Source organism: Heterostelium album, assembly GCF_000004825.1.
Source record: "Heterostelium album PN500 unplaced genomic scaffold PPL_scaffold10, whole genome shotgun sequence".
NCBI classification, from domain to species: domain Eukaryota; phylum Evosea; class Eumycetozoa; order Acytosteliales; family Acytosteliaceae; genus Heterostelium; species Heterostelium album.
Genome location: NW_008805072.1, coordinates 1,555,286 through 1,571,645, shown reverse-complemented (window position 1 = coordinate 1,571,645; position 16,360 = coordinate 1,555,286). Strand labels below are relative to the sequence as shown.

The following is a 16,360-nucleotide window of genomic DNA, read 5'->3' as shown; positions in this document are numbered from 1 at the left end:
AATAGTATGTTTTTTTTGATAGTATTAATAATTTCAATAAATATATCATTTTGCTTTTCAAACAAAAAGTTGTGTTAGTGTTTGTAATTATATATATATATATATATATATATATATCTATATTTTATATTCATCACACGTGTATTTTTGATTTACTTTTTTTTTTTTTGAATATGATCATCAATAGATTGGTGGTGCAATATTAATTAATAAATAATAATTTTATTTTTTTTTAAATTAGTGACATTAAATCGAGAATAAATAACATGATCATATTAGCTTTTACTTCGACAATATCTTCCCAGAATATTATAGCGGTAGAACCTAATCTTCTTGCTACACTAATTACATATTTAGCATTTGATTTTCTAGATTCTCCTATTAATTAAAAAATTATAAAAATAAAATATTTAAATTAAAATTAGTTGAAAGAAAACTATAATAATAAGTGATGATAGAAATAACATACCATCAAAATCCTTTGTGAAAACATTTGATGAATCAATGCAACCTCTGCAAATCGATTCTAAGAGATCCAAGAGGAATAGACTGTCTTTCAGGCTAGAGTCACTGAAACTCTTGATGGCCGTATGGAAACCAGATGAAGCGACTTGATTGTTTGCCCAAGATACGAGATCAGCCTCGGTGATGTCTTTACCGTTTTTACCTTTGAGATTTACCTTACGGAGTACACTGTATCTCATCATTTGCCAGACAAAGGAGAGCAAGAACTTTTTGTGTCCGTCAACGAAATCCTTACCGGCAATACCGACCAACGAGAATTTGAGATCTTTTCCTAGTTTAACACAGTAGTTACAATTCTCTGTCATACTATACAAATTGGTTGGATTGGTGTTGACGTGCTTCCAATTAACGATTCCCGGTGAGACTTGATCGAGAGCTCTCAAGAGTAACAGTCCATCTCTAAAATCATCCATGCTAGCAGCAGCGATATCCACGGTTTTTAACCATTGTTTGGCAGCTTTCTCTTCACTGGTGATCTCCGGTGAGTCAGAGGCGATCGTTTCCTTGTCCATGGACAAGCTGATTCCCGAGTTCTTATCGAATAGCTGTGCCAAAAACAATAGAGTCGAATGAGAGGTCTGATCATCATTTATATCGTCACGCGAAATTAGACCACAACCGATTCCCTTGCAATAGAGCATCATTGCATCGATATTATTGTTATCCTTGAAATCCGGATGGAGTTGCGAGAACAACGATAATAAAACTTTTTCGCCAATGTTGGTAAAATTGGTAATCAGGGGTTGATGTGTTTGTTTCATGTAGTGATTGATCCATCTCTTCAGATAGGCAGGCGGTTCCAACATAATGAAATTATCCCAACTCTCTTTCTTGTCATCGGGTTTCTTCTCTGGATTGTGTTTCCAGAGATAAGCAAGTTCAGGATGATGCTTCAAATTCACTCGTTGAAGGAATCCAATATAAATAATTTCAAATAAAAGCTTAAATAACAGTAAATCATTCTGTAGAAGAATAACATTACCAAATGGTTAGTAACAATATTATTATAGTAAAAACATCTTTTCTTTCTTACATTTATATCTAGATTTGAAAGTTTACGATCGGCTCCATATGATTGTATTGAGTTTACAATTAAGTTGACATTCTGAGACATATGTGATTTATTACATGGTGGTTTATGAAGTGCTCTTGAATCAATACCATCATCAATAAAATGATTTACAACATTACTATTTGTTTGTTTTTTAATGGAAAGGATATGTTAATAATAATAGATTTTCATTAAATTGATTAAAACATACCAAAATACAAATCCATCACGAAGTTGACTGGCTACACAGTATTTGCAAGTTAGTGAGAGTTGGTTTGGTAGCAGTCCATTAATATATTTTATCATTTCTAAATCTCTGCCGGTGAGTGAGCCATCTATGCACTGGTGACTGTCGAGTACTTCATTTGAAGTAACCTGTGCCAGCTTGGCTTCAAGTTGTTTGTTCGACTCCATCATTTCAATGAGAAGTGATTGTTCTTTCTCCACCTTCTTTTGCTCCTCGAGTTGCAATCTCAGCAACTCACTCTCCTTCACAATGAAATCAGACTGACTCTTCTTCATCTCTTGTCTTAGTAGATTGTTCTCCTCTTCCAACTGCTTCTCTCTCTCTTTGGATTGCTTCAACTCGTTAAGTTCCTTACGCAAAGCATCAAGTTCCTGTTGCAGACCAACACACGATTCACAAACAGTGGAACTATTCTTCAGTGCCTCCAATGCCAGTTTCATATCTTCAACTTGTTTCTTGTGAGTCTGAACTACGCCAACCAATTCATCACAAGTCTTCTTTGTCTGATTATGCTCCAGACATCCAGGACATTCTCTCTCATTCAAACGTGTCAATTCATCGCTGTGACTCTTCTTCATCATCTCCATCTGTGTCTCAAATTCATTGAGTTGACTCTGTAGTACTCTTCCACGCTCCAAGTGTTTGTGACAATCCAAACACTCTTTTGGTTGTCTGGCCAACTCCAATTCCTCTGTCAGTGAATCAAACTCCTCTCCCTTTGATTTAAGTTTACTCTCATAGTCACTTAACAACTTTTGAGTATCGTCTCTGTACTCATTGAACATTCTCTCCTTCTCGCCCAACTGATTCTCCAACGTCGATTTATCACTCTCCATCTTGGAAACTAGTTCTTTTCGAACGGAAAGAGTAGACTCCAACTCAAGGATTTGTGATCGCAACGATTCCATTTCAACCATACTGGTTTCACTCGATGATTTGATGGAAAGTAGTTGATTTTGAAGTCTTTCATTCTCTTCCTCTTTAGAACGAAGTTCAAGAGTCAAACTCTTCTCTTTGGCGACAGACTCCTCGTAGGAAGTGGAGCGCTTCGCCAGCTCACCATTGGCAGACTCCAACTCTTGTCTCAAGCTGGCAATAGTTGACTCTAGCAATGAAATCTTGGAAGCTGCTTCATCACCAGAACTGGATCTCGATTGCAGCTCATGTGTCAGTTGATTTATCTTTTCATTGAGTTGCTGAATAATGTCGTCTTTCACTTTAGCCATTTCATCTGATGTCGACTCCAATTGTTTCAATCTCGCGGTTCTCTCTTCATTCAAAGATTTCAACTCTACTAGCTGGTTGTTCAACTCTGTGATATTCTGTTGAAGTGTATCGATTAGGCTTTGTTTCTCTTGAAGCTGGCATTCCAAAGACTGTAAAGATTGCTTATGATCTAACCGTATCTTTTCGATAGCAGATTCATTGCAGAGAACTAATTGATTGTTCTTTTCCTTCCAATCGTCCAGCTCCTTTAGTAGCTCGGTTATCTTTGATTCCAATTCACCCGATTGCTTTCCGCTCACTTCATTCGAACTGTTGATCTGTGAAACGAGTTCTTCGATCTTCGAATCACACTCTTCCTTCTCTCTGTTCAAATTTGCCAATTGAATCTTGTATGCATCACACGACGATTGTAAATCATTTGTCTGTCTCTCCATATCCTTTTGAAGATTCAAGTAATCTTGTTCCATTCTATGATATCTCTCTTCCAATGTTTGATATTTCTATTATTATTATTATTATTATTGAAGTAGTATGATGATTAATAAATATCTAGTTTTTGGTCAAATTACAAACTAATTAATTAAAAACAACATACTCTATCATTATCATGTTGAAAAGACAATTCCTCTTGTAGCAATTGAATCTCTTTTTGTTTATCGGTTTGCAATTGATTGTAACTCTGTTGGAGAGATTGTATTTCATTCTGTAGAGACTCTGTCTGTTGCTGTAGTTCATCAATGAGATTTTGATTGGACAGCGAATCCATTTCCAACTTGGCATTCAACTTTGTATTGATTTGAAGCTTCTCTGTCAACTCTTTGATATCCTCTTGCAACTCTGACATTGATGATATATTTCTACTCAATTGATCATTTAGATCTTTATGTTTATTACTTATATATAATGCAATAAGCTAGCAATAACAACACTATTAATATTAATCTTAAAATGAAAGAATGATTAATAAATAAAAACTTACCAATAAAATAGAACTTCTTGATAGATTCTGAGTTGATATCTCTATTTGTTTGGCTAGCTGACTGTCGTGATATAACTTTTGATCTTCTTCGGTGGCATCGTCGTCCAGACTGAACCGAATAGCTTCATCATCATCTAAGAACTTTGAACTATTATCTTCTTTTCCCTTTAACAAACTAACCAATTGTAATACAATTGAATTACTATTTTCACTGTTAATGTTTGATGATGTTAGTTTACAACCAAAAAAAAAAAACAAATGAAATCAAAATCAAAAAACAACAAAAACATACTTTGTAGTTAGTTTATCAATCGTTTCTCTTGCTTCTTGTAGTAGTTTGACTTCTTCTTCAGCATCGTATGTTCTAGATGTAGCGGTATTCGTAATGATGTTCTCCAATGACACTTCGAAACTTTCTTTAATCATATTGTATTCATCGACAATAGATTTCTTTGTTGCAATCTAAAAGAATGTAATGTAATGTTACCATTAGTTAGTTGGAACATTCAAAATAACTCTTAAATTGTAAAACAAACAAACAAACAAACAAAACACATACATCCTTAGCTAAACTTAATAAAGATTGATTCTTTACAACTAAATACTGATACTTTTCTTTCACTTGATTATAATCTTTGATAAACTCTTCATAGTCATTAACTTTATTCTGTAACTTTTCATTCTTATCAGTCAACGATTCTGTAATTTTTATTATTATGTTTTGATTATTAGTATAACAATAATAAGAGATATTTATATAAATTTGTTTCATTACCATTATCACATCTTAATTTAATAAGATTCTTCTCTCTTGATAGATCTTTTGAGTTTAGTTCTTGTAATTCTCGTTGGAGCAGATCAATATCGACTTGTGCTGATTTTTTCGACTTTTTACCAGATTGTTGTTGATTTTTAAATTTCGACAAATCAAAGTTGGCTTCATTCAACTTGTCTACCATCAATTCATTCACCAAAGTAGCTTCTTTTAAATTGAATGATAGATTTTCATTTTGCTAATATTATATTTTAAAAAATAATTAGTAACTACTTCTCTTTTCTTTTTGTTTTTTAATAAAAAAATTTAAATATATACATTTTTCAAAACCTCATTCTGTGAATATATATCAATATATTTCTTTTCATAATCGAATAGTTGAGATACTTGATATTCTAATTCACTATTCTTTTCGAGTAACAACTTTCCAATTTCCGCAGCCAATTGTACATCTTTTTCACGCTCGTCCAATTGTTTTGAAACCTGCTCCAATGTATTAATTAAACTATAAGGTGTACTCGGTGATCCAGGAGAATCAACTGCCATCGTATTCGATCTTTGTCTACCTCTACCCATATTAGGTGTACCAATCCATCCTAAAATATTTTAATATTCATCCAAAAAAAGTTAGTTTTACAAATTTCCATTCTTAATAAAGATTGTAAATTTACCTAATTGTTGCATTTTCTCTTTGAATTGAGAAACAACTTCAATGGGAGGTGTTTTACTATTACTATTAATACTTGAGTTATTCACTCTCGAGTAGGACATTGGTGACATAGGTGGTGAGAAATTCAAATGAGAATTCCTTGATATACTGAATGGTGACATATTTGAGTCTCCATTCAAATGATTGTTATTATTATTATTATTGTTGTTGTTATTATTTGCATTACTGTTTCCTTTGAAATTAGGAGAAAATTCTGATGTCGGTGACCCAACTGATGATGTTATTGATTGTTTCATCTGACTTTTAATTTGATTGGAAATCATTCTCTTTGCGATATTATCACTATTACTGATACTATTAAAATTATTATTATAAGAAACTATATTTAAATAAAATAAACTACTATTATAATTGCAATGAAAATAAATGTATGGATAGGGAATGAAAAGTTAGGGTATGTATATCAATTTTGGAACTTTTATTTCTCTCTCTTTTCAACATACAAAAAAAAAAAATAGAAATAGAAATGAAAAATTGTGGTAAAAGGTATAATATTGGTATTATTTATTATATGTGTTTGAAAAAAAAAAAAAGAAATAATTTGATTTATGATTATATTTTAATTTTTGTTTTTTTTGGAAAATTAATATTTAAAATCTTCACTCTCACTCACATTGACCTTATAAATTTAACTGTAAACAAACAAAACAAAAACAATATTTCGACAACTTTTGAAAAAAATGGTTGTTTATTTATATTGAACTAATAATGATTTTGTGTTACATAGTTGAATCACCAATAATATTTACAACAACACATCAATATACTATAATTAATATTGACACACATCAAAACATTTACCAAAACATTATACATATATATATTTTAATGGTGTAATGTGTGTGTGTGTGTGTGTGTGAGTTTATATGTGTGTTTTTTTTGTGGTTGACTATTTTCATTTATTTTAATTTATTTACACACTTTGACCATTTTGTGTAAAATAAAAATTTTAATCATACGATGTTTTATTCATCATTTTATAAGAACCTGTGGGTTGTCTTAAAACATCATCTAAAATTAGAGCTCTCAATGGAGATTATAATAAATAAGAAAGATAAATGTGATGTGTGTTTGTTTTTTATTTTATTTTAAACAGAGTGGGTATTGTTCAACATATTATCAAGAAAGAAATTAATAAATAAAACTATCTAATCTATCTTATAAAACTAACTGTTTATCTTCTTTTCTTTGTTACTGGAGATGGGGAACTTGGTGTAGATCTTGATAAAAACCTTCGAATTTTACCTTTTTTCTTTTTTCCATTATTATTATTATTATTGTTATTGTTATTATTATTATTATTATTATTATTGTCATCTTGATTTAAAACTACAGGGTTACCATTACTACTACTACTATTATTTCCATTACTGATATTATTACTATTGTTACTACCATTATTATTTTGTGTTGGTACATTTATAGGAAAATTAGTATCACTATTATCACTATTGTTGTTACTTTTGTTATTGGTTATGTCAGTATTTGGAGGTTTTGATAAGTCAGTAGCTGACAGTGTTAGTGGTGATAGAGCATCAGGCGTGAAAATGTCTCTGTTTGCAAAGTTTAAAAGACCAAACTGGTTACCATAGATCTCATAGAATTGAAGTATATCTTTGTTTCTTTCCAATTGTGTTTCTTGTTCTTCAATGAATTTCATCATCTAAATTAGATGTAGTATTGATTTGATTAATAATCAACAGTGACAATAAGATAAGTCTAATATATTAATATAATATACATACAGTTAATAAAACTTTTCTTTTTCTGAATAAAAGATAGAATTTCGGTACAAATAATACGCATAGTGTACAGACAACGAATACGATCGAGATAATCGAGAGAATTAAAAAGTGTGCAGTCGAACTGAAAGGAAAGGAAAATCTAAGTGGAATCAAAATGAGTAATAACAATATATAATTATAGATCTACACGCACACACAAAATAAATGTATTAGTATTAGTATTGATAGGCAGGCAGAGTTAGGTTTGAAAAGTTAAAAGAAAAATAACATTACTAATATTCCAATATAAGTTGGTTCGTTAAATGTTCCTGGTGATGATCGATATGGTCTACCAAGATATACTAAAACACTACAATATACCAATAATAATGTCTATTATATAAGAGTAATAATGTAATGTTGATGATAAGTATTTAAAATATTAATTACTAAAAGAGATTATAGTATAGTTACGAGATAAACTAAATGTGAAACAGTGTAAATCCAATCTAAACTTGCGATACATGCATGTTCTATTTGTTTCTTATAGACTGTATCGAAAACATACTGTGGTGTTGCTCTTGAAAGTGCTGTATTCAATATCAATGCAATCTAAAGATAGTGATACCAAACAACAAAAGATAAAAATCAATATCCTATTATTAATTTGATTGAATTTAATTAGATACATACCACTGGTATTATAAATAATATAGCCAAACGTTTAAAAAAATAACTTGTTTCCATCTATTTATAATGGATAATAATAGTCGATTGGTTGGTTGGTTGTTAGTTAGTTAGTTAGTTAGTTAGATAGTCTATATATATTTAAATATGAATACAAACCATTCTTTTAGTTTGAAAGTTAAGTTCTTTTCTTTTCTCCCAAATACTCCATTGTTTAACGATAATGGAGAGTGCACAAAGGAAGAAACCAACCGGGATGATAATCGGTCGGATTATACAGGCAATACTGGACACTACCATGTTGGGAATAATCGAAACGAGCAACACCATACATCCAAGTAGATTGGTCATCAGGAAGTAAGGGTTGGAATAGTTGATGAGTCGATTATGTCGGTGAACGAAAACCAAAATGAAACAAAACACCGTCGCTAAAAATACAACTGCTGCAATCGCTACTATTGTGATTTTAGTTATCGATGACAGTCCCGCTTTCTTCAGACAGTAGTATTGGTAATCGCCTGGCGTCTGAAACTCTATCTGGCCTTTCGCACAATGCTTCACGTAGATATCAAACGTGAGATCGCCGGTGACCGCCGCTGGCGACGAGGTGAAAACCAAGGTGCAACTGGTACCGGGTTTCGCTGAGACTAGGAGATTGTACATGATTGGAGTACCATTGAGATTGATGGTGACTTGATTCACTCCGGTGATGTTGATATTGGTGCAATTGGGGTAGGTCATCTCAAAGATGACGTCGGTGTGGCCACGGTAAATATTCCCAAAGGCATCGAGTGCAGTAATGACTACCTGAGTGGTGGTTGGCGTGGAGAGAATCGCTGCAGTTGAAATCGTAAAGTTGTAATATTCACTGTTAACGAGATCTCCATATGCAGCTGTGTTATTGCTTTGCATACAATTGTAACAGGTGAAATCACATTGAAGCGCTGTCGTACTGTAGTAAACGAGTGCACCAGAAGTCAATGCATAGTTATTGAAAAATGTGTTATTCAAAAAAGTGTTGGGCAAACACTGCATTTCATCAACATTCGGCGCTTTCAAATACATGAATGGTCCATTTGGCGAAACATTATTATCTATCCTACTATTGATGACTGTAATATTTCCAGAGATATCCAACTCCGATACTGCTCCTCCCTAAAATAATGAAAAATGTTTAGTGATATATTAGTTATTATTATTAGTTGTTATTATAGCGGTGTGGGATTGGATTAATGAATCAACATACATAGAAACCAACAGTACCATAGAATATGCAACCGTTGAGAAATGCTTGATATCCGTTGTAACAAGAGACTATACTGGTTAATACTTGATTGTTGTAGAAATAACCTCGGACTATAACCAGATACGATTGAAAGTTGGTTTGGATGAACGAAGCAACAGTAGATGAGAACACTCGTAGATCGTAGAAGAAAGCAGTCACATGATTGGAAACAAGATTCAGCTGATCGAATGACCCGCAATGATCATAGACAATCGATGCAAACACTACATGTCCTGCACCATATGATTCAAATATTCTACCTTGAATAACTATAGTTATAGAAGTTACAAAAAGGATTAAACTCTACCCTTTCATATCATATCATATGTTATAATAAACAAACTTACAAGAGAAAACAGTATTCAATACAAGTATAATGGAATTGGAATCGGTTGACAACAAGATGCCATAGATATCATTGAATGCACAGCCATAGACATACAATTGGCCATTAGAGTAAATCGATATAAACACTGATACACGTGAGGATGAGTTGAACCAACAATTATCAAACAATAACAACGGTGCTGCACTTCCTGCTATCGATCCACCAGGCGAGTAATTATCATCAAATATATTTAATATAAATCTAAAATATAATAATAATAATAATAATAGAGTCAATAATGATACTTGTATAACAACCGTTTCAACCTATATATATTTACTCTCCAACTGATTGATCATCTAAATATACAATTCCTGAAGCTGCAGACGCGTCACACTTTATAAAACGTGTATTTGCACATCTTATTCTTGAACCGAGACCTACAAACTGTCCTATTACTGATCTATTTTCTTTGAATATACATGTTCTGATTTCTAGTGGTGAATTCGCTAGATTTAGAAAATGATATGATTACAAAAGCAAATTTAGTAAAATTCTTTTTCTTTTTTTCGCTTGTTGGAGAATATTAAATGCTTACTTAAAATGATTCCATAAACTGATATGTTATATATAAAAGTCGATCGATTAAAAAGAATATCTGAACGATCTCCAGTAATCATCGTAGTAAATTGATTACTTATTAACCTTGTATTGTTGAAAATTACATGTGATTGAGATACATCCAAAAAAGTTTGATAGTTATTCAATTGTATATTACAATTATTAATTATTATTGTACCTAATTTATTTATGTTAATATTAAAAAAAGAGAGATTTAATTTTAAAATAATAAACTTACTATCATTTGAAAATATCAAATTATTATTTGTATTATTAAAAATTACTACATTATTAAATGATATGATGGAGTTAAATAAAGTAAAATCTGCACCTGTTAAAAAAAATGATTGATCTAGATTTCGATTTTTAAATTGGTGACTCGAACCTGGATTGGTTCTAACTTTTACATCTGGTGTAGAAACATTTCTTTTTGTAGAATTCTCCCTGGCTGTTGCATGTATAAATTGAATATCATTGATCTTGACTTGTGAATTTGTTAATTTCATCGTATTTCCTGATTCTGCCAATTTAATAAAGGTTACACCACCTCCATATCCTCCGTGGATAGTAACATTGGTTTTTGTGAAAGTAGCTAAATTGCATTCACTATAATTATAATGACCGGGTCGTAAAAATATATCTAAATTACTGTATTGACTATATTGTTTAGCAGCATATTGCAGTGAATAACAAGGTGAATCAGATTGTCGACAATCTCTATCATCTTTTCCATCCACTGCTAAATATATATTGACTCCATCTTGTAAAAATTATCAAATTAATAATGAACCATTTAAATGATAAAATATTTATAATTAAAATCACCTACATATTGGGTAATAACTAAATATTTTTATAAATAACAATAAAATAAATATATAAAATAACTTCATTCTTTTATTGTAAAAATAGATAAATATTATTGGGAAATATTATTACCCATATTCTAATTAGATCTTTTTTGATAAAACTTCTTGAAAATGATCATTATTTATTAATTTAATGTATTAATAATAGAATAGTAAAAAAAATTTCTGATCAAATGATTGTGTATGCGTTCTGATCACACCACACCCACAGTCCAAATGATTGCATGACAATAATCTTACCATAAAACACAAAATTTTAGCTGTTATAAATAAACTAATCTAATTTGGTTTTTTTTTTTTTGTTATTTAAACTGTACCCACATAAGTTTAAATCATCTTATTATACTTAATTAATTTACTGTTTCAAATTTACCCGCCCCTATTTATATTTACTATAAAATTAGATTTTAAAAACATATTTTTTTGAGGTACTCAGTAAAAAGACCTGTTAAATCCTTCCAGAGAGAACAAAGAAATAAAAATTCCGATTCTCTCTATCTACTGTAAATTTAATTTTTTGTTACATGTAATTTGAAAAGCAATAAAACAATTATACTTATTATTTTTTTGATTCTTAGATGGAATTTTTAGTCAATATGTCTTTTATAAAAGTTCAAATCATAAATTACAAGCATAATTACAATAATAGTCTCAATTAATTTAAACATATTTTTATTTTGTCACAATAATATTTTTGTGTGGAAATTGTAAATACACTTTAGTATAAAAAGGTTCCACAATTATTTGATTAAACGAATTTCTTTCATTTTCAAACTGATTTTCCTCCATCTCAGAGTCTGATAAGGGGTCCTCTTCAGCAGGAACCCAACCAAGACCTCGGAGGAATCGTTCTTCGTGTTCTTCGTCTTCCTCCTCATCGTTGCTGCTGCTGACACTTCCGCTGTTGCTAATGTCTATGCCAATGGGAGGAGGTACGTGTTTAGTGTCGAGTGTGCTGGCCGAGCAGTGATCACCACCATTGAATTCATGGGTGACACTGTGATTTGCTGGAGAACTTGAGGCAGTGACGGTCGGTGAGATGGCGAGTCCTTCTGGAGTGGTGTCTTTACTGGAAGCAATCACTGAGGAGGTGATGTTAATAACAGCAGGAGAGGTGTATGGCGATGTTGAAGCGGAACTCGAGGTTGGAGAAGGTATCTCAGATTGCTTGCCGACCACGACCACTTGATTGCTATTGGAATCGGTTATGCTGCTGATGAGTTTTACCTCTGCCTCTGACATAATCTTTTCTTGTTGCTTCTCGATTTCCTCGCGCGATAGACCTTCCTCTTGCATCTTCTTGGCCATGTCTTCGGTTTTCTGAATTTTCTCGTAGAAAATATTCTTGGCCATGAGCTTTTCAATTTTTGGTGTCTTTGGTTTACGTGATGGATCTGTCAGTTGCTTTCGAGAGACAGAAATGACTTCATCCTTGTTGCCGCTACCGGATCCAGGAACTGGACTCTGCAGATTGGGCTCGGAGTAGGCACGGATAAATTTAGGATTGGCAATACCACTACGAATAGCTGGCTTTGTAAGAGTTCCTCCTTGTTGTTGTTGCTTTTTGAGTGCAGGATTGGTGATGCTACCGGACTGAGAGAGTGAGGTGATTGTTTTGATCGATTTGCCAGTTACGGCTGTATTGGCCGAACTCAAGATGGGAACTACTACTTTGGCCTTCTCTTTTTCTTTTTCTTTTTCTTTGTGAAGTGTTTCTTCGGAGGAGGAATTGAGCGGTGATAACGATGGTTGGATGGGAGTGATGAGGGCAGCCAAAGTTGGTATACCCGATGATGATACACTCGATGGTGGTTGTAGTGGTGTAACGCTAGGTGACAGTGAGGCTCCAGCAGCTGCTGATGGGGAAAAACTTTGTTGTTGTTGTGATTGCTGCTGTTGTTGCTGATGATGGTGATGATGGCTGCTTTGCTGCTGAATAGAATTGGTAGGGGAAATAGATCGTGTAGTTAAACTAACAAATGTTGTTTTAGGTGATTTTGGTTGGATCAATGGTGGGAATTGTTCACTCTCTCTTGGTGGATGTAACATCTGCTGTTGCTGTTGTTGTATTTGTTGAGACAGTGATTGGTTATGATTATCGTTGACCAAGAGATTGTTGTCATCACTGCCATTGTTGTTGTTATAATCATTGTTGTTGTTATTATTATTATTATTATTATTATTATTATTATTATTATTATGGTGATGATAATTTGAGGATGAAGATGAATGGTGATGATGATAATTATTATTGAATTGTCCATGGACAAGATAATGATTAGATGTATCCTGACTGGATTGATGCTCGTTCATTTGAAGGTGATTTGGTGAAATAGAATGATAACGCGGTTGTTGGAAGTGTTGTTGTGGTTGTGAGTGTTGTTGCTTAAGATTAGTCGATGATGCTTGATCAACATTGTTGAGATTCGGTTGTGATTTATAACTCACTAAAGGTGGTTTTGACTTGTATTTGGTGAAGGAGGAGTTACTGTTTAAAATAAAATTATTGTTGTTATTGATACTATTGATGTTGATACTGTTTGCAGTGTTAATAGATCGGAATGTAACATTCGATTGCAATACTGGTGAAGATGTAACTCCTCTATCGTGATTTACATGTGATGTTGTTGATGTTGTTTGATGTGTTACTGATGATGATGATGATGTTGTTGTTGTTATTGATGATACTTTACTACTATTACTACTGTTGTTGATGCTATTATTTATCGATAAAGTTGATGTTGATGAGGTTGTTGAAGAAAAATGTTGATGTGGTGGAGATGAAGATTGTACAACATTGGTTGGTGGTTGTTGTTGTTGTTGTTGTTGTCGTAGTAATAGTTGGGCAGCCTCTTGAACATTTAGTTCAATATGTGGAGATGACTTTGATCGATTTAATTTTGGTATATTGACAACTGGTGTTGTTTGTTCGCCAGTTCCATTTGGTGGTGATACATTAAGAGCGGTGCGTGGTGAGATATCTATTATTTGGTTAATAATCGATTAATTAATCCATGTTACAATATTGTAATTAAATGAAAAGCAAAAGCAATAGTTGATATCGACTTACCTTGATGAGATAACTCCTTTGAACGTAGCCAATCGGGTACAAAAGAGGATTTCATATGATGATCTCCCATTCAGATGGAATGGATTTCGATATCAAACCAAATGAATTCCCAAACAAAAAAATATATATTTACTTTAATTGTTTTGTTTTGTTCTGTTTTTTTTTTTATTCTTTTATTGATATTATTCTTTTTTTTTTTTGTCTAATAATAACTATATTATTATGATTATGCTTATTATGATTATCTGTATTTGTTCTTTGTTATTATTGTTATTTGCTTTCTATCTAACTATTGAGTTTAATTATAATATTTATTTTTTTGTTTGTTTATTGATTTGATTGTTGTTGTTTGTTGCTTTTTGGCAAGTGAAGAAGTAGAAGAATAGGATATAATGTCTAACCTTCTTTGTTTTTGTTTTTTGTTTTTTTAAGATATAAAAAATAAACCGATATAGATATATATTTATATAAATATTAAAAATACAACAAAATAAACTTTAAAAATGATAATAAATAATAATAATAATATTAATAATATTAATGTGTGAAAATGATTAAAAATAATTGAATCGTGAATGAAAGAAGAAAGGAATCAGATAATGAGACTCCTAAACCCAAGAGGAAATTAGATGATGAAAATGCTAAAAAAAAAATGATAAAATGATATAACTAAACTATTGCTGCTTTTTGATTGCCTCAATTTTAAAATAGAATTCTAAATAAATCTATAAAGTGAATGAATGATAAAAAATTATTATTGATTATTGTTGTTTGTTGTTGTTGTTGTTGGTATTTTTGCTGTTTTTTTTAACGGTAATTAAAAATGATTAAACTGTGAAACTATTTCTTTTTTGTATTTGTTTGTTTTTTTTTAATGTTATGTTTTAGAGAGAGGGGAAGAGAGGGAGAGATGTTGATATAGATTGTTTTGATATGTTGTTATTTGATTGAATTTCTTCTGTATAGGTATAATTTATTTTTGATAAAAAAAAATTCTTTGTTTTACGCAATGATTATGATGTTATAATTAAATTGAAAAAATGACAGACTGTCTAAATGAAGAAGTAGAGGAAGATGATTGTTGTTGTTGTTTGATTTTTATTCGTTTATATACAAGTAAGTTTAGATATTTTAGTTGTTATTGGCTTGAAAGGAGAGGAAAAGATAAGAAACAAACTAAATAATGCTATTTTGTTATTTTTTGGGTTTTTATGAAAAAAATTAAAAACAAAAAAAAAAAAAAAAAAAAACAATGCTAAGTTGAAAAAAATGTGCGGATAAATGGATTAGCCTGACCCAAAAAGGTCGCTATTTATTACTGTGAATTTCTCTCAAGCAATAAAATGAACTTTAAATATGTTTTGTCTCTTTGTTTTTAATAAAAAATTGTTTTTATATATATATAATTATAAGATAATAAAAATAGATAGGTTTGGTTTGGTTTGTGCTATATTATATGTTATTTTGTGTACTGTACTACTATATTATAAATACTACTATTACTATTACTATATAGTATACTACTATGATATTATTACTCCTATCATTAAATAACTTTTGAAAGTAGCTGAAAAATTAAAATAAACTAAGCAATTTGATATTTTTTTAAAAAATATTATGATTTGATTTGATTTGATTTAACTATTGGATTTTAAATAAAATATTCATATATATTATTTATTTATTTATAATGTTTATGCCTTATAATAATAAAATATACAAATATATATATTTATGATAAATCTATAGATTATGTGTTTTATGTTTTTTTTAAAAAAAAAAAAAAATTTGTATGGGGTGTAAAAAAAAATTGGAATTAAAAAAAAAAAAAAACCAAAAAGTAATCACATTTTTGATATTTACATTATGATAATGTTCAACATAAAATATCTTTGTCTTAAAGAATCCAAGATAAAAACATCAAATTTTACAATTTGTTTTAAACAAAAAAAAAAAAAAAGTGTAATACCAAAAATAGTTCTTAAGTTGGTCGCAAAATTTGTTTTTACAAATCGAAATACTTCGATTGATTATTGTTGTGGTTATATTACTATTAATTGGTTTGATAAATCTTAGAATTTTTTATCCGAAATGAATTATCCAATTCGATTATCATTAAAAATAATTCTTTTTTTTTTTTGGTTTGATTTTCATTATTGTGGCCTTTTAAAATAAGACAACAAATATTTGTTGAAAACATTTGAAGTTACATTACACATCATTTATACATTATTTTGGTCAA

At 30.8% G+C, this 16,360-nt stretch overlaps 2 protein-coding genes across 2 annotated transcripts; one reads left to right on the top strand and one right to left on the bottom strand.

The window, feature by feature from the left end:
- Positions 1-232: 232 nt before the first annotated feature.
- Positions 233-14,188, bottom strand: kif4 (centrosomal protein 248 kDa; the record flags this gene model as incomplete). Its single annotated transcript, XM_020583346.1, has 22 exons — positions 233-378; positions 470-1,466; positions 1,559-1,715; positions 1,788-3,550; positions 3,646-3,963; positions 4,030-4,240; positions 4,322-4,491; positions 4,589-4,728; positions 4,805-5,042; positions 5,123-5,400; positions 5,476-5,853; positions 6,780-7,197; positions 7,553-7,651; positions 7,733-7,870; positions 8,384-9,100; positions 9,192-9,499; positions 9,578-9,819; positions 9,899-10,067; positions 10,418-10,785; positions 11,764-12,980; positions 13,026-14,029; positions 14,119-14,188. 22 exons carry the CDS (start codon positions 14,186-14,188, stop codon positions 233-235), a joined length of 9,546 nt encoding a protein of 3,181 aa, XP_020429533.1.
- Positions 14,189-15,158: 970 nt separating this feature from the next.
- Positions 15,159-16,194, top strand: PPL_12619 (uncharacterized protein; the record flags this gene model as incomplete). Its single annotated transcript, XM_020583345.1, has 2 exons — positions 15,159-15,234; positions 16,097-16,194. 2 exons carry the CDS (start codon positions 15,159-15,161, stop codon positions 16,192-16,194), a joined length of 174 nt encoding a protein of 57 aa, XP_020429532.1.
- Positions 16,195-16,360: the final 166 nt, after the last annotated feature.